Here is an 18,245-nt window from a genome sequence, read left to right on the forward strand (position 1 = left end):
ACACTCCCTCCCTCATCAGCTCCATTTTTTTCCTTCTTATTTGTGCACTTGTTCCTTCGGAGACATCCTCTCTGTTTGTTGTTTTTAGCGGGCGCTGCTGACAGATAAGATTGATCTCGCTTACCTTTACCTGGAAATAACAGAAAACCTGTCTTCTCGTTCTTTCGGCTTCATTTCAATAGCAGGTAAGATGAAACCGTTCTCGGAGTTAACTATTATTGTTTAGCATATGAGCATCAAGTGGATAGAAGTAGTTAACAAGCATGAAGGGATTGCGTTAGCAAGCTAAATTAGCTTACTAACCCCGTAAAACGCAACGCTGCGTCGCGAACGCAGAAAGTTTTAAGAAGACGTGAGCAGGAAAACTGACTCGACTTGACTGTCTTGAATTTGGTCGCTAAATTAGCATAACTTCAGCTCCGTATGCCAAGTAGTGGGAAAAACAGGAGTCATAAACTTTATAAACAAGGTTGGGATACGTGTTCAGTCACCTGTTGGCGCTCCCTTCTCTCTCGACTCTCCTGGCTTTACACCTGTTTCTGTTCCTTTCGGTGAAAGCAGATTCACTATGTCAGGTTCTTCAATAACATACGCACTGAATTAAAGTTACCTTGTCATACCTCACATTCACATTAGAATGTAGTCGGAGTTTAGTTCGAGAGTTTATAATTATCATGTGTAACTATCCTATGAAATTAAGAGTATTCTCTGAACTTTCCTTTTGGGGTGTCAAGTAACTAGCTACGCAGTGACATTAATCCATAACCGTTAAAAACGTACAAAAATAGGGTTATTCCATACGCGGAGTGATATTCATATACAACGTCGAACCAATAAAACGCACAGGAATGGAACGTTTTTCCTTTGGCGGAGTGATACGTAGAGCTCTGCCAGCTGCACATATATTAAAATTAGGACGTGTCGACCAAAATAACATAAAATAAAAATAAGTAAATTTTAATAAGAAATGTATCTGAAATCCATAAATGTAATCATATACAACTGAAAAACCTCAAGTGTCAGCTAAATTACAATTGCTGATAAATCTTGGTGTCCGCTGAAATGTAGGCTAGTCATAAAAGTTTTTAAACCTTGGCTGATTAAAAAAAGAAAACAAAAAAATACAGAGCATTAAGAAGCTAGTTGTATATGTAAGCATATAACTTGTAACAGTAAAAATAAAAACAATGTATGTGTGGTTTTTAAATAATGCCTCTGAAAAATATTTCTGATAGACGTGTTTATGCAGGTCTGAAACCATTAAAACTTTAGATGTAAGTTTGAACTAAGAATTTTAGACAAACCAAACATAATCAGAAAAGGAAAAATCTAAATCTGCTTAACAAAGCTTAACAGTTCTAGTTGGAAGTATAGACTGTATACGAAAGATGGAAGTAGCCATTGCAACGTCATTACACCATTTGTTTTGGTATTCGCAGCCTCAGGTCTAGTGTTTTATTGGCTACCATTTTGGGGGTTTTGAAGCCAGAAGTGGCCATATTTAGATCATATTAAGATCTGAAAGAGTTCAGGTGTAGCAGGAAAATTATAGAAGTGGCATATTAAGTTTATTATCTGAGTAAAAATTGAAGCATTTGAAATTGGATTAAATGATAGAAGTCACAAATTTACCCGCAAGTTTAAGTTCACTGAAAGGTTAATCTTTCAAAGTTTTTGTGTACATAAAGCTTAGAGCTGAAGACAATTTTTGCTGGTTTTAAAAGTGAAGATTTGAGAATTTGGAGGACTGGGCTGTAGTTACGTGCTGCAGATAATTAGTGGTATTAAAAGCCCAGAGAGGCAGACAGTAATCACTGACTTTTTAAGGGCTTGTTCAGATTAAGTAGAACAAGATACAAAGCATTAAAATATGTTAAAAACACAACAGCCTTAATAAAAACAGAGTAGTTTGGGCCTGGAAGCAGGGTTCATACGTCATCACTTGACAACCGGATGGATGTCTGTGCAGGATGTGATTATTATTTATTTAGGTTTTAAAGAGGACGTGAAACATTAATCATATAAAGGCAAATTTAGATCATGGAGCCCTGCTCTTGAACACTGACATAGATGTAACACTGTGAAGCTGGATTTAAGAAATAAATACTTAAAGTTTAAGTTTTAAAAACATGTTTATCGCCATTTCTGTCAATATTGAACTACGTCATGTGGTTGGTTGTGACTAATAGACTTAGTTTATGTTGGCTAACTAGTGACAGAATCGGTAACTCAGAGGAAAATAAGGACAATAAGACCATTTTTGATCTGCACCTGGCTGCAACAATGAGTTTTATGTTAAATAACCAAAGTTATACTGTCCACTTTCACTCTGTATTGTTTGGCTAGCTGCACTCAAACTGAAAAATGCAGCTGTTAGCGGCCATGTTTGGGTTTGTAAAGCACTTTTCATGGTTGAATCAGAAGAAAAAATATCCTGGGTATGTTAACGTGCTTTTTAACCCTTTAAGACCTACCATAGAACCAAGTCCGCCAGAGCTTATATTATATTTTTACATGCTGTGGAGCCATTTTTGGGAGCATTTCAAGTTGCTATACATCAATACAACCATTATAGCCCAGATTTTAATAATATGTATTCATTAAGTGCATAGTAATTACATAAATTGCAAAAAAGTGCAATAAACTACAAAAAAATTGAAAATCGTTTTTGATTTTTTAACATATATTTGTAGTTAGAGAAATTTAAGAGTCTTATCCCTCAAAACTGTAAATACAAAAAAGTTGCACAAAATAGTTTCCCACCACAGGAAATTTATTTTGAGTGTCTTCATAGTTTTATTTTTGAAATACACCAATTTTTATACACTGCAGGAAAAATGAAAATAAATATTATACTGCAAATTTGCAAAAAAGCAGCATATGCATCAAAATAAACTATTTCCAGCAGTGCAATATGAGTCCTAAGAATCCCAGAAACGACACAGAAAGTCATAAAGTCAAAGATAACTTTTAAAAAGAGCAGTATAGGCCCTGAGGCCCTGATCGCAAAAAAGACTACATTTCCGCGAAAATGACGTCACTTCCGGTTTCGGGCAGGTAATGGCGGAAATGCAAAAGTTCGCGCTGACGTCTATTCCAACGTAGGAAGTGTTTTGAACAGCTGATCAGATCGGTAAAGCCTGTTTCTGGAATATTATGTTTTTGTTCCTGCAAGCGCTTTTTATGCAGTTTTTGCAAAGCTTTATGTGGAAGGAAACCGTGACCGAGGACAAGCTGATGGCATCAGATGTAAGTACAACTCCTCCGGTTTCATATGCAAAAAAAATTTTTGCGCTAGCTTACGTGGTTGCAGTGCTACTGGGATTTAAAAATAGTTACGCATAACAGAGCGTTCCCGCTCTGATCGGCTCTAAAGGGTTAAGGGCTTTGTACCGTATCATTAATACATCTTTACGTGATATAAAGCTCACATCATCATGTGTTTATATATCCCAGTATGCACTGTAGGTAGGTAGATAGAGCCAAATATTGATATTATCAAATTAATATCGGCACGATAAGATCAATACTTTGTTTCTATCCTCTACCTTTAGTATGTAGTCCACTGAATTGTGTTAACAAATTATCATTATTATTATTATTATTATTTAATGAAAATATATACCTCAAATTGTGGAAAGTAAAAAACTGATTTAGTTGTCATGAAAATGTTTTCAAAATTTGCAAACTGATGATTCATCTCATAAATCATGACACACTGCTCTCGCCTACATAAGCTGACTTTATAAGATATAAGTATTGGTATAGGCAGTACTAGCCATTGTATCAGATAACTGCCTAAATTTACAGTATTGCACAACAATGAAAAAAGCTCAGGCGTGTCTGATAGCAAGAGTTGTGTGTTGCCCTGCGATGACGTTTTAGTATCTAAAAAGGGAGCTACTTCAGCAATTTCCGATAAAGCACAGAATTTTGCAAAGTATGTAAGAAATCCACTCCTGATGAAGACTGGAAACAACAAACTTGTTGGGCAAAAACACACCGTACACCGAGGCTACAAAGGAGGCGATACTATCAGCTGGTGATGTGTGGCCTAAATGTAAACAAATGAATCTGCTGAGCATTACAAGCTGCATTCAGCTAGCTGCACTTCATAATGACAGGAAGTGCAAACAGTGGATGATGCGCTTACATGTTGGAAAAGCAGGGCTTTAAGCAGCTGGTTTAAAAGATAAAATAAAATAATAATCCAAGGAAGCGAATATTTTTTCAATCTTATTGTGTGACATCAAGCAGCACATTTTGTCATGTTTACAGCCGTATTCCAAAATGGAATAAATTAAATGGACCTTTTATTGAATTACAGCATCAAGTCTTTTTGAGTGGGATGCTACAAGTTTTTTTGTGAAGTTTTTCCCATTCTTTTTGGCAGAACCTCTAAAGGTCCATTTTCAGATCTCTCCAGAGATGTTCAGTCTGGGTCAAGTTTGGGTTCTGGCTGGGCGACCCGGGGGTATTTAGAGTGGTCCTGAAGCCACTCCTTACTGGTGCGCCTAACTTTTTTTTCTTAGGTCCGCTAGCCGTAATGCTCCAACAATAAGGTACACTTTTGAGGAAATGAAAGGATTTTAAGTGCGCCTTATAGTCCGAAAAATACGGTACTGAAAAAGTTCTTGTGCTTAAAGTGTTTCACTGAGCTGAAATTTAAACTCAAAATATCTCAAGATGTATAAAATAAAAAGAAAGTCAAAATTAAAAGTGCCTCAAAGGCTTCGAACTGAACATCTCAGTATCTGAACATCTTACCTTGGGCATGGGCATCTGAGAGGTTCTGCCCTTGATTATCTCTGATTGGTTTAGACCAAGATATGGGCATAATGTGTGTCTGTTGTTGACCACACAGAGACATTCAGAGTTGCGGCTGGTCGTACCAACCTAGGATTTTTTTTGGCGGAACATTAGCACATTGGTGGAATGTGCAGGTGTCGCCGTGCACTATTGGATTATCTTGGGAATTCTCTACGTTATTTCCCCTTTCTGCGCATCTATGCAGAGATGCGCGTGACACACAAATCGATCGAACAGCAGCAGCACGGAGTCAGTGCTGCGATGCTTCAGCGGCGTGTTCAGCTACTCTAAGCAGCACCTTCATGATTGGTTTAGGCCACGATATGGGCATAATGTTGTCTGCTGTTGGCCACATAGACTTTCAGAGTTGCGGAGACTGTTTTATATACTGTTGGAAGATGAACAGGTTTTCGTCAAGGACGTCTCTGTATATTGCTACATAAATCTTTCTTTTGAAAAACATCCCCCCCCCAACATGATGCTGCCACCACCATGCTTCACTGTAGAGATGGCATAGACCAGGTGACGAGCACTGCCTGGTTTCCTCCGCACATGAATTGAAGGTCAAATTGAATTGACCTACTGTTGCATTGTAATGCTGCTGCTATTTCAGTAGGTTCACACCTAAAATTAGGTATTAGGTGAGTCATCAATGACAGTAGCTCATTGAAGAATAGAAAAGGCCTTTCATTTACTTACACTTATAAATGCTGTGAGCACTGATAATGTTGAGTATTTTTGTTTCTATATCGTCAATCTTATCTTTATCACAGATTTTCTTGAAATATGATGGGATGATTAGCGGCTGTATTGCCCACCAGTCATTTGTACTACAGGTCCCACTACAGGCTCGAGATTTAGTGAAGGAAGGGCACCCGGAGTAAAGTCTATTCAATCAATTATAGTAATCCATCTGTTATAGAAAATAATGGAGCGGCTAAAAGGGCCTTTTGTTGACATTTAAGGGAGCTGCAGATGAGTGTTGGAAAGGCGTTAAAGCAGCATAATCGGTCTACTGTTTTTTATATTGTTTTACAGTATATTTAAGTATTAAAAATTGCACATAATATACTTTAAGGTTTCTAAGGTTTATTAATTAGTCTCACACACTTTAATGAATTCAGGTGAACCAATAGCAGCTTGAAATGGTGAGAAAATACAGTAAACGTCTGTAATCTTATAAATTCAGACCACAAATGGAGCTGAAGGCCTTGAGGTTGGTGTAACATTTAAAGGTTTAGCCGTGCTCTGGGTTATCCGGGACTCTAACTCCACGATGCAGACACATGCTCTTGCTCCAGCCTCACATTGAGGACTCAGTAAAGGTCAGATTCACCTCTTCATACTGACAGAAACACATTGGCATGCGATTACAGCACACTGCAGTGGAGTTAAAAACACCCTGTTTCTAGTCAATAAGTAAACTGTGTGTCAAGGCTGCACAAGAGAGCAAGCACTGCAGTATTTCTCTCTCTGATCATATTTTCTACTGTAGTTATGTGTGAAATGTACGTTGTTTGGGTTTTATGAGGGCCAAGAGCAAATGGATCACTGGATTTGTGGCCTCTTCTGGCTCTGAGCTGTGGGTGGCCTTGCTGGGGCTGTCTTGCCAGGAGAAGTCCTCCTGTTGCTATGCTGCTGTAAGTCTGAGTAAAGCTACTCTTCAAACACGTCATTCACCAGTATTTTCCCGTCTCTGTCCTCTGCAGAATACTCGGCAGACTTGCCAGTCTTGTTTTTTGTTTTTATTTCCTTGCAGAGAACGACCTGTATTTCATGCTGCTCTGCTCCCTCTCCGCCCCATGTGGGTGAATCATTTGAGGTGTGGCTTCTGTCTTCAACGAGCTGTTGAATGATACAGCCACTACATGGATAACCATATGCCATGCAGCTTAAAAGCTGGTTTTTAAAGAAAGTGCTGTAACATGATACAGTAAGGCATGATGCTGTCTTTGTATTCTCACTTTGGTTTATTTTGTAACCGTTTTGATTTATGTGGACATCATAAAAGATATCTCGCCCTTATCTGGTCTTGAGTAAATTGAGTAAATACAACTTCAGATGAACAACAACTGATTACATCTTATGTACATCCAATTTATTAATCAAAAAATAAACAAATATGCAGATGCAGTGTGTGATTCAGTTGCTGGTAGAGCCACCTTCAGCAGCAGTAACCTGAAGTAATGGTATCAGCCTCTCACATCGCTGCAGAGGAATTTTGGCCCACTCCTCTTTATAATGTTGCTTCAGTTCATTGAGGTTTGCAGACATTCGTTTATGCACAGCTCTCTTAAAGTTCCACCACAGCATTTCAATAAGGTTGAGCTCTGGATTCTGAAAATAAAACCTAAGAATCAGTGTGACTGACTCTGTCAGTCATTCATGACCCACTTTCAGTCAGGCTTTAGCTGTCCGGTTGTTCAGTCTGACGTCACTAGCCGTGTCTGGACCTAAACTCCGCTGCAGGTCCATATATCAAACGATCACTATGGCATTACTGAGAGTTGAAAAACTGTCTAAAGTCTTTCATCTTTAATAAAATGATCAGCGTTCTGCTCTACCAGGTGCAACAATTGAGTTTAACATCCAGGCATCCATGAAAACGGAATTTATGACATTTAACGGAGTTAGAAGTTAGCAGGGAGTTAGCTCGCTAGCTTCTATCTAAATACAATATAGCATGTCCTGACTGCGGGGTTTTGGAAACAAATTAAAACGTACAGCTCTGTTATCACTTCCAACATAAATGAAGACAGAAAACTAAACAGCAGTGACATTTGTAGGGTTACTGAAGTTGGGCTAGCTGGTATATAATGATGTGCTACGTGACCGCTAGCGACACAGCTATGTTAGCATAATATAAACAAGCTAACTTTTTTTCCACTCGATAAAAGTTACCGTGAGTGTTCTCGGTGGTCAGGAACAAATGTAATCGCATGGCAGGATGCTGTAAAAGGACCAAACTTCAGCCAGGAGAACAACTGAGATAATCCATCCACAATACGAGGTTAGTCAACTGCTGCATGGGACGGGCTGTAGTTACATCCTAAGGTTTTAAAAACTGAGCTTAAATAAATGATTAGTGGTAAAAGCAGAGGGAGGTCAACAGTGATCACTGACTGTTTTAGGAGCTTTTTGAGATTAAATAGAAGGAAATACAAAACATTAAACATGTTAACAACACAAAAGCCATATTAAATGCAGACTACTTTAGACCCGGAAGTAGGATTCGTCGCGTCATCACTGAACAACCGGGTTGGGCAGATGTCCTCACTCTTTGACGCTAAAATACTTTGGTATACATCATGGTGCACTCAGTGACTGCAAGGTGCCCAAATCCTCAGCTCTCTACTGATGTGCTGTGTTTGGTTTTTTGTTTTTTTACAGCCAAACATCTCTGCTGTCCAAAGGACATCTGTTCAGATGCAGTTTTGCAAACCTTAGCTGTGCACTCACTCTCTTGGCATACCTGACAAACAAGCCAAGTGTATTCAGTCTTTTTTTCAATTACTCTGTCATGAACTTTTATGAACTTTAACATTTAACATGCTAACTGAGACTTCCAGAGTCTGAGAGAGAGCTCTTGGATTTTTTTTGCGGTTTCTCTGAGCATTGCACTGTCTGACCTTAAGATTATTATTATTATTCACATTATTACATGTGAATAATCTTTTGCAGTACAGAAAGATGCAGTTCGATTGTTTGGAAATGTCCTTATAGCCTTTCCCAGATTGATGGGCAGCAGCAATTGGTTCTTTAAGATTGCTAGCAAAAACATCTTTTTAGAGGTGCTAACACCTGCTTATTATCAATGAGTTGCTTTTTATTAGCAGACCTACGTCTCGCACTCTTAATTTCTGTGGAAGCAGTAACGGGTTACTGAGTTTTTCCACACAATGCTTCTGTATTTTGACTTTTTGTGAATTAAGTGCAATATGCCCCATTTTGTAGTTCATCCTAGATTGTATTTCCAGATTATTTTTGTTAAATATACTTATCTCCTGATATATAAAATGTTAGAGACAGTCAAAGTAAATAGGTAGGTACACCGCCTTTAACTTCTAACTTGCTTGGCTCATGCTGTAGCTCTGTATCCTAAAGATCACTTCTGGTTCTACAAATAAATAACATGATGGCAGCCAAAAGAATAATGTTGAGGCGCCGAAACTGCTTCTTTGAAGAGTGTGCTGCAAGTATAAGTTTAGATTTCTTCTTGTTTTACCAAAAAAAAAAAAAAGACATAAGTTTGCAGGCGAGAGCTATGTGTGTTTATGAGTTGTGTCATAGTAACGTGTGTGTGTGTGCTTTAGGTGTGTCTGGCTTTGAACAGCTGCTGCCTTTCCTCCTTAAACTGTGGGGTGAAATGATGAAGCTTTGAGCTTGGGTGTGGTGGGAAACCAGTAAAATACAGATCTTTGCTGCTAAAGTTGTGACTGTTTTTGACGTTTACTCCCATCATCATTTTCTTCATTGCGTTGTTCATTCTTTTGTCAGACCTCCAGCAGGCTTTGCTGCTGCTGATTAAACACATGTAGGTGTGTGCAAAGACCAGTAGATTGTTGTCGCTGACACTTAAGCACCCATTAGCATGCGCACACTGCCAGCCAGCAGGCCCCCATATACTTTTTTTCCTCCTTTTGTTTCTGTGCACTAATTTAAGTGTCTTTTCTCTGTTGCACCCCCCTCCCTTCCCCCGCCCCTTGTCTCAGGGAAACGGTGACACGCTTAAGTTGGAAAACAAGCGAGGCAGAAGTGTTAGAAGCAGATGAGTCACTCGGGGTCACAGAAAAGAATATGATAAAAAGTCATTTGAGGGACGAGGAAAAGCTGAGTGTAAAAGGATGTGTCCGTAGTCATCTCCCTGCAGAGATGCAGATCTCTGAGTCAGGAGGAAAATGCTGAGCGAAATGACCCTTCAAAGAATAAAAGGAAATGTTGATCTGTGTTTGTGCAAGCAGCTGCTGTACCTGTGTTAATTGAATAAATGACATCACTTGTGCAGCTCCACTTGTCTTGCATAATTTTTTCTTCTTTTAGTTAGCCTGAAAGCTGGTCTGACTTGAGCTGTGTTGTCACAGTTTGCTAAACCAGTTCCCTCTACACAAGACTAGATTAGTTTTGTAACCACTTGTCTGCCAATATTGTTCTTTTTCTTTGGTAGGAAGTCTTTTTGTGTAACTGTCTGAGGACAGAGAGATTTCAGAGCCGAATAATAAAGTTATATTTTACTTTATTTGAAATTACTGGCCGAGAATTACCACTACATCGAAAGCCTCCTTCCATTGGGTTATCTGCAATGAAGAATAGAGTGAATGGAGTAAATGAAGAATGTTTGCCTTCAGTTGCACACTTCTACTTTGAGGCAGCTCAGAGAGTAGTTGGCGACTGTTTGCAGACAGGAATGAAGTCTTCCAAACAAGTTGTGGGTAACAGCAGCAATCCGCTAGTGACGAAGCAGCAGCAGGGGGACATTTGCGATGTAGCAAATTTGCTAGAGATTCAGTGTTTTAACCACCTGACACTTTAGTCTGTTAGCAGTCCTCATCTTTCTGCTCATGTTTCTCACAGACTGTTTTTTGCTCTCTCACACAGCCCTGGGGAGAGTATTTCTCCCCCAGCCCACAATGGCCTTTCAGCCAACTTCCTCGGTCCACGCATGACTGCCCCCCACCCCACCCAAAAACACCAAAATCAACCCCTCTCTTCTTACAGCAACACAAGCCCCAGGTGTGTACGTCCCCAGGTTTAGTTTTACTCCTGATACAATAAATAGGCTGTTTTCTAGTGAAGAAACTCAAACCTAACCACACATTCCAAGTTGTGTGATGTTTGTGTTATTCTTTGTGACGTTGTTCCTTTGTGGGGGTTTTTTCTTTCTTTTCACTCAGTAGAAATTGACAAATTAGCACAGATGGAGGAGACCGATAGCTGGAGAGATCGGTTGAAGCTCTCCAGTGAGGACTTGACTGATCCCATCAACCTCGAAGGTCAGTCGGTCAAGCACGACCTGGAGCTGCTCACAGCTCCTCACTTCTGTCACAGTCGGAAAATAATGGTGGAAACTTCCTGGGTGAAAATACCTTTTTATAGTCTTTGTTGTTCTTGTCCATAAATATATTTAACACAGTCCAGTGCTGCTTAGTTTTACTCACTTTTAATATTTTTGTATGCAGTTGTATATAAATAAGGAAAAGACCTAAATCTGTTGCTATATAAAGAAAAGTTATTAAAAGCAGATTCAAAAAAACCTGTGTAACCAGCAGTGAATCACTGACACGCACTCATATGACCACAAAGCACAAGCCTTGTTTCATGTAACGTGTGTGTGTGTGTGTGTGTGTGTGTGTGTGTGTGTGTGTGTGTGTGTGTGTGTGTCATCCAGACTCCCATTATACCCTGCTGCAACTCGAGCTTGAAGCCGATGCCCAGAATTTGGAGGCAGACTCCTGGAGTCTGACTGTGGATCAGAACTACCTAAAGAACCTGAGCAAAGAGGAAATAAAAAGACAAGACATCATCTATGGTACGCTGAGCTATACTGAATCAAGTTGAGGCCTAAATGTTGAATGCTGTTTTGCTCTTTATGGGTATTTTTCTATAACCTGTCAAAATATATCCGCGCATAAATTCCTGTGTTTGTCAGCGTGTCAGAATCTTATGTCAATCACCCATTGAATTGAGAGCTCTTTCTAATGCCTATAATTATGATTACAACAGCGGTGGTGGATTCTCTCTTTACCTCATAGGACCTTTTGCTGAGACACACTTCTGCTGTGATAATAAGTACGATGACATTAGTAATTCTCTTGTCTGCCTTTGAACGCTGCTTTGACCTGCTGACCCTGTCTTTTACGCTGCATTGGGGAAACATTTAGAGTCACAGTGGTTGGTGCTGAGAAAGAAGAATATTTTATCAAGAGTTTTTCTCTTCATGTACTTCCTAGAATTGATCAAGACCGAGGTGCACCTCGTGCACACCTTAAAAATCCTTCTCGGGGTCTTCATGCACGAGCTGAGGCAGTCCCAGCTGATAGAAGAGGGTCGGCTGAAGAGGCTCTTCCCGGGCATCGAATCCCTACTCGTCATCCACGAGCACTTCCTCAAATGCCTCAAAATGTGCCGAAACCAGAGTCAGGAGGAAGGAAACCCGATTAACTACCAAATATCACAGATAACAGATGTCCTCATCTCTCAGGTAAGCTGGGAAAGCAGTGCGCCGTATCTGCTTACATGTTTATTATTTACTCATCCTGAGGGTAAAATGCTTTAAGAGTTTTTATGGTAACACAACGCAAAGTGATGCGTTAAGGTCAGCTTCCACAAAATACTTTCAGGAATCTGGAAGCCATTAGAGGTCCAAATGGGGGAAAAAGGTCCTGAAATTGGAGAATAAACAGGTTGTTCAACATCCTGAAGGATCACTTTTCCTGATTGAAATTCCAATTCCAAAAATAAGCCTATCAGAGGAGTGGCTAAACCAACAGTCTGGTTCATTCTTGAAAAAGGAATGCACTGACCAGCTCAGCTACTGAAAAAGGCCCTAACAACCACAGACCACAGACAGACCTTGATAGTCACAGTAGGAGTGATTATCAAGGTCTACAAACAAGAGAAGGCTTCATGAATGGAGGTAAAAAGGGATTATAACAAGGTAAAAACCACAAGAACAGGAAGGCCAGATTAGACTTTTACTTTAACGAGAGCGTGCACAGTTCTGAAATAGATTTTTTATTTTTTATTTTTGGACAGGTGACAGAAGCAGCAGGATGAATTGTGAAGCGCGCAGGGCTCTTCACTCTGCCCAGATTTAGCCCGATTCTGCAAAACTGAATGGATGTTCACCCAATATTTTCTTAAGGCAAAGAAATAAGATATTCTTCAGTGCGCAAATGAGTCAAATGAGTCTGACCTCAACCCAACAGGGCAGTTTTTCAGTGACTCAAGACAAAACTGAAGGCACAGACCCACAAACAAAGAGCAGGAAATACGTGCAGGAACGATGCAATGCCACTGACGTCATATTCCCACACACACTTTTTTTTCATGCTCCCCATTTATCAACACATTTCCTGAGTGAGAAATGAGAATCCACACAGTGCCACACTGTTATAGGCCCTCAAAGTAGTTTGGGAGTGGGTCAAAAATGCTCAAATGCTCATGTGGGATAAGTAATCTTCTTATATGCCTGATCTCAACTGGCTGTCATCAGTGTGGAGGACTAGCTGCTCTTCTCCCAAATGACAGAGCTCCTCACCCTGTCTTTAAATGAGGTGTCATTTAGAGGAAGCTCAGTTCTGCTGCTCATATTACTCAGTCTTATTCTTTAGGTCAATACCCAAAGGTGAGCCGGAGGTGAGAGCAGGTAGACCTGCTGTCCCTGGAGCCAGGCTGGGAGCTCACTGACCTTGAGCTCACTGGCCTTAACCTGTAGAGCCCGTCTAAGTGCATCCCTCTGTGAGCTGAATTTGTTGTTGGGCAAATCCAGACACCTCTGATGATTTTTACAGTCATTGGTCAGCTGGGAAGCAAGAAGGAAAGCTCGGATCTGAATTTTTCTGTTTCATATTCATTTTTCACACAAGTAGAAATGTTAGTCTTCGTTCTCTAACCTCTGCTTCTGACACAGTGTATGGAAAACTTTTTCCAGTGTAACTCGATGCTAACACAGAGGGTTCATGTTTATTAAAACGCCTACACCTGTTGTTGTTTTCTAGGTAAACTCACAGATCTGTGAAATCTTAACGCAAGTCAGCACATCAGCATATATCAATGTCCTTTTTAAAAAAAAAAAATCTCTTATTTCCAGCATCCACACACCAGGAAAATGTTGTTGCGTGAATTCAGCACATCATTGTTAGTATTAACGCCTTCATATCCCTTTTTTTTTTTTTTTTTTTTTTTTTTCCCCCCCCCTGAATTATTTCAGTTTTCAGGTTCAAAAGGAGATCAGATGGTGGCTTATTACGGGATGTTTTGCGGCCATCACTTAGAAGCCGACCGCATCTACAAAGATCTGATCCAGAACAACAAGCGGCTGCAGGCCCTCGACAGAGTAAGAAATCCACACTCGCTGTTCGCATCAAGTCAAATTTTAGCTGAAGAACAAGAGCAGGTCCGCTTTGTTTATCCTTGTTTATTCTTATTGTATTCTAATTTTTGCCTCATAACTTTTGCACTGTCCACTTCCTGCTGTGACAAAACAAATTTCCCACGTGTGGGACTAATAAAGGTTATCTTATCTTATCTTATCTTAAATTTAGATCAAGTGTTTACAGTATCAGGTCACAGGAACCATTGTGTCAGCTGCGTTCTTTAATACAAATTACTAAGTACGAGTTTTCAGGTACTGCAATGGAACTTTGCTTTTTCAGGCTGTCTTTGAATTCAGCCCCTCTGCAGGTTGATCATTTTCATTCCTATCAAACGATGCGGCATAGATATCCAGTACGATTATTTATTTATTTATTTTTCTCATTGACATCTGATGTATTTTCAGCGTTTTTGACCAGTGTATTTCTTTGTAACCACACAAAGCGGCTTGTTTTTTCTTATTCTTCAACATGTTGTGTGTATCACTTTCTCTGTCTTGCTGTCTACTGTCAAACAGTGTTTGAGACTTTCTCTTTAAATGGCAGTCACACATCTGGTACTCTAATGTAATCTCTTGAACAAGCAAATACAGTAACAAATTTGATCAAGTTTCTAAAATGTATGAAACTTCTTTGTTTTTATTTTATTTTTTTTATAAATAAGAAAATAGGTCAGCTGCCTCTGGTGCGGAGGTTGGGAATCTCCGACTGCTTACTGTTGGTGACTCAGCGCATCACAAAGTATCCCGTGCTGGTGGAGCGACTCCTACAAAACATCGACGGTAAAATCTCAACAGCCACCTTAACGAGACTTTCAGTGTTTAACTAAGCAACATGTCTACAAGCTGAAATTAGTGAAATCTGCTCACCTTGCTGGCTGCAGGGTTTTAAAAAGAAATAAATGTGGTTGGATCGTTTATTTCTCGCTCTTACAGCCGACACAGACGACCACAGGTCTCTCAGCAAAGCCTTGGAGTGCATCAAAAACACCATCGCCCAGGTGAACGCTCAGGTCAAAGACTATGAGAAAGCCGCTCGTGTGAGAGAGATCGGTTATCGTCTGGATCCAAAATCTGTGGGGCGGCTGAACGGAGGCGAGGTCATCCGCAGGGAGGATCTGATTCAGGGCAACAGGAAGCTGGTGCATGAAGGCGCGGTCACCTGGAAGTCATCTGGTAAACAGAAAGGTGTGTGACGAGCTCTAATGACTGTGGACGTGCGTCTGTGTATGTCTGCGTTTTACTAAATATCCAAAGTAAACAGTGACTGACGGTCCGGTCAGTTTTCCTGAGTCCCGACCTGAAAAGGATAAAAGTTCTCAATGAAAATGTTAGTTTTCAATGTTGATTTGTTGTGATAAATTCTTCATTTTTATTTTTCTTAGTTATACATTTATATGTTATAAATTTCTGTTTTATATTTTGTAGACTGTGCAGAGAGACAATAGTTTATTAAGACATTTTGATCTTCGAGCCGAGCTGCTGAGCTTGTAATGAGATCACAAACCAGCAGGTCTCATGTTAAACAAGCCTGAAACCTGAGCTTTTGGCTTTTTTCCTCATTTTTATTCTTTCCGCTTCTCTTGGTTCAGCATGATATTCGTGTTTATGTATATATAAATAAGATTTAGCCACACAGATTCATTTTCAACTGCAGTCCTCAGCAAGTTGATGGTATTTAAATGAATGAACAAAACCAAATGCACAGAAGCGCATGAAAATTTAAACGCAGGAGCATATGTTAAATAAAACACACATGCATGTAATATATCAAAGATCAAACTTAAACTCAAACAGTCAAAAGGTGTCACAATCAAACACTTTGATCTAGTAATGGCTGTTTTATCTGTGTTCTGTCTTAAGCACATTTAATTATATGTAAACTCAACGTGCTTAAGACGGAACCTGTGTAGGTTTTTACAAGGCCTTGAGCCATTGAGAGCAGCAAAATAAAACAAACCCAAAAAAAACGAACGTAAATGCTCAATATAAGAGGATTGTTTTGAACTGTGAGTCATGCAAAGCTGCTCTGAGCATAATAGAGACTTTAAAGCCTGCTGCTTACAGTTCAGAGTGTGTCCTGCTTTGTGAATGCAGTGGTGACTGTGAAGCGATCAGCAGAGGTCAGACGGTAAACTGAGGTGAGCGTGTGTGTACTCTGGTGTGATTTTTAATGAAACTTTGAGGATTGAGTGCTCAGTGGATTACCACTTTGACTTCTCAGTGCGGCTTTTGTCAAAATCCGAAACAATCCGACAACCGGCAAAACTACTTTTTTGTCATTAAGCGATGATGAGCAGTCCTGTTGAGTCACAGCATTAAGTGCTTGTGTTGTTTTGATGCTGAGCAGCTTTAATCTCCCCCTGCAGACGTCCATGCTGTGCTGCTGTCAGATGTGCTGCTCCTCTTACAAGAGAAAGACCAGAAGTTTGTATTTGCTGCTGTTGTGAGTTCTTCTCAAACGTTAACGGCTGACACCGTTTACACACCATTTACTGTATCATTTATACATAAAAGGTTTCACTGCATTTAATAATAAGATCAGTGTTTATGATTGCGCCTCGTGCAGGATAACAAACCTCCAGTCATCTCCCTTGAAAGACTGATAGTCAGAGAAGTGGCCATGGAGGAGAAGGCTATTTTCCTCATTTGTGCACGCACCGTCGGCTTGCCGGAGATGTATGAGATCCACATGGGCTCTCGAGAGGAGCGCATCACGTGGGAGGCCATCATACGAGAAGCGTTGGAACGGTAAGCCGAGTGCTTCTAGGAAAAACGTTCAAATCGGACGTAGTTTCTGGAAAAAGGAAGCCAGTGCAGTCTTTGGTATGAGGTCATCTCACTAAAATGACCATAGTGTAGTATCAATAGTTCTCTATGTACCCCAGGTCCTCCTTGATGGGTGGACCAGTCTGAACTAAAGTTTGCATCATCAAATGTACAGCAAAAACATTTATTATAAATTTTGATTTTATCATCTGCCTGCGAATGCACCGTTGCGTTCTCTGTTTGCTTCTGTTCACATGTGTCGCATTCAACATATGTCACCATGTGTAAATGTGTAACCAAATTTAGTCTCTGGGACTGAGTTTTGCTCGAGTCACCTCTAAATATTAGAATGAAGATTTAGAAAAGTTGTTGCAGGCTCAGTATCAATGTGTTCAATTAAAGATCAATTCTACTTTGGTTATTGGAGTCACACAGGGAAGCTTATCCAGGGGAAGCTCATTGGCTAATGATTAGTGTTGGGATTAAATAATTTGCAGTGCCTTAATAATGCTATGCTTTTTATTAATAAGTGCTATAAAGTTGTATAGTATAGTATTAAGTGGACCCAGCCCTGAAAAATAAAAGCATTAGACCATGTGTCCTTGGGGATTCACCCTTCGCTCCACCCATCGATCCTTTCTGGCTTCCTTCCAGTTAGCAAGTTAGTCAGTATAAATGTTACATTTCATTCAGAATTTGGTAACATCACTGATTAAATAGCCTCCTAAGGGAGATGTTTTGGGCGGGTCCTTCCAGGAGATCAGGATGGAATCATTGCTGGAGACAGTGATTCAGTTTAATTCACTTTTATTTATATATAGCTCCAAATTACAACTGTCACCTAAAGGCGCTTTATAGCGTAAATACCCTACAGTAATACACAGAACACCCCAACAATCACACAATCCCCTTTGAGATGGCTCTTGGCGGCTGTGGGAAGAAAAGAAACCCTAACAGGAAGAAATCTCCAGTTTCTCCAGGGAGAAGTTGATCTCTGTTTAGACTGACCCTGACCAGGATAAGGTATAGATGGATTTTATTTGATGCATTTTATTTCTAAATAAAACAAATTCCTTTTCTTAAATCATGGTGAGTGAAAGCCTTCCTATTAAATTAAAAACAAGTCAATTATTTAAATTGTTTTTAAATCTGGCCATTGGTTAACATCTCCCTGATCAAAGTGTGATGTCTCTTTACTAAAGACTTGAACGTTAAAGCATTAAAGCAGCCAACAGCCAGCTTTTGTTGTCTTTGTGAGATCATACCCATTTATTTCTTAGTGTTTATATTTATTTTACAGATTATTTCTTATTGACACTTGTGCATGTGTTAAAGTGGCACGTTTCACGTCATATTCTCGTCCCTGTACAAATAAAAATGTATAAATTCTAATTAAAAATGATACATAAAAGTGGATACTGAGTAGGTTGTCTGTGTTTTTCAGTCATCAGCAAGAGGTGCAGTACAATGAAATGATCACTACTCTGCAAAGGTTTCAAGGTAAGCCGGCCGAGAACATCGGCCACTTTTGTGCTCGGCAAATCCTCCGGTGTGACATTTTTGCAGTAATTAATTT

General features: G+C 39.7%; 1 protein-coding gene across 2 annotated transcripts in view; it reads left to right on the forward strand.

The window, feature by feature from the left end:
* arhgef18a (rho/rac guanine nucleotide exchange factor (GEF) 18a) overlaps positions 1-18,245 on the forward strand; it is a 30,951-nt gene continuing 12,706 nt past the window's right edge. Inside the window, exons 1-11 of one of the 2 annotated variants that reach the window (XM_086270743.1) lie at positions 1-185; positions 10,405-10,539; positions 10,701-10,799; positions 11,195-11,335; positions 11,757-12,007; positions 13,739-13,864; positions 14,566-14,683; positions 14,837-15,088; positions 16,270-16,346; positions 16,470-16,651; positions 18,114-18,169. In XM_086270743.1, the coding sequence (XP_086126869.1) occupies positions 10,724-10,799; positions 11,195-11,335; positions 11,757-12,007; positions 13,739-13,864; positions 14,566-14,683; positions 14,837-15,088; positions 16,270-16,346; positions 16,470-16,651; positions 18,114-18,169 (1,279 nt within the window). In that variant the 5' untranslated portion in view covers positions 1-185; positions 10,405-10,539; positions 10,701-10,723. The remainder of the gene's footprint in view (positions 186-10,404; positions 10,540-10,700; positions 10,800-11,194; positions 11,336-11,756; positions 12,008-13,738; positions 13,865-14,565; positions 14,684-14,836; positions 15,089-16,269; positions 16,347-16,469; positions 16,652-18,113; positions 18,170-18,245) is intronic. The other variant, XM_086270741.1, reaches the window with a different exon arrangement.

Source organism: Aulonocara sp. 'chitande type north' Nkhata Bay, linkage group LG18 (genome assembly GCF_057382095.1).
Source record: "Aulonocara sp. 'chitande type north' Nkhata Bay isolate Kocher_YH1m ecotype deep benthic linkage group LG18, A_spYH_male_GT1.1, whole genome shotgun sequence".
Classification (NCBI taxonomy): domain Eukaryota; kingdom Metazoa; phylum Chordata; class Actinopteri; order Cichliformes; family Cichlidae; genus Aulonocara; species Aulonocara sp. 'chitande type north' Nkhata Bay.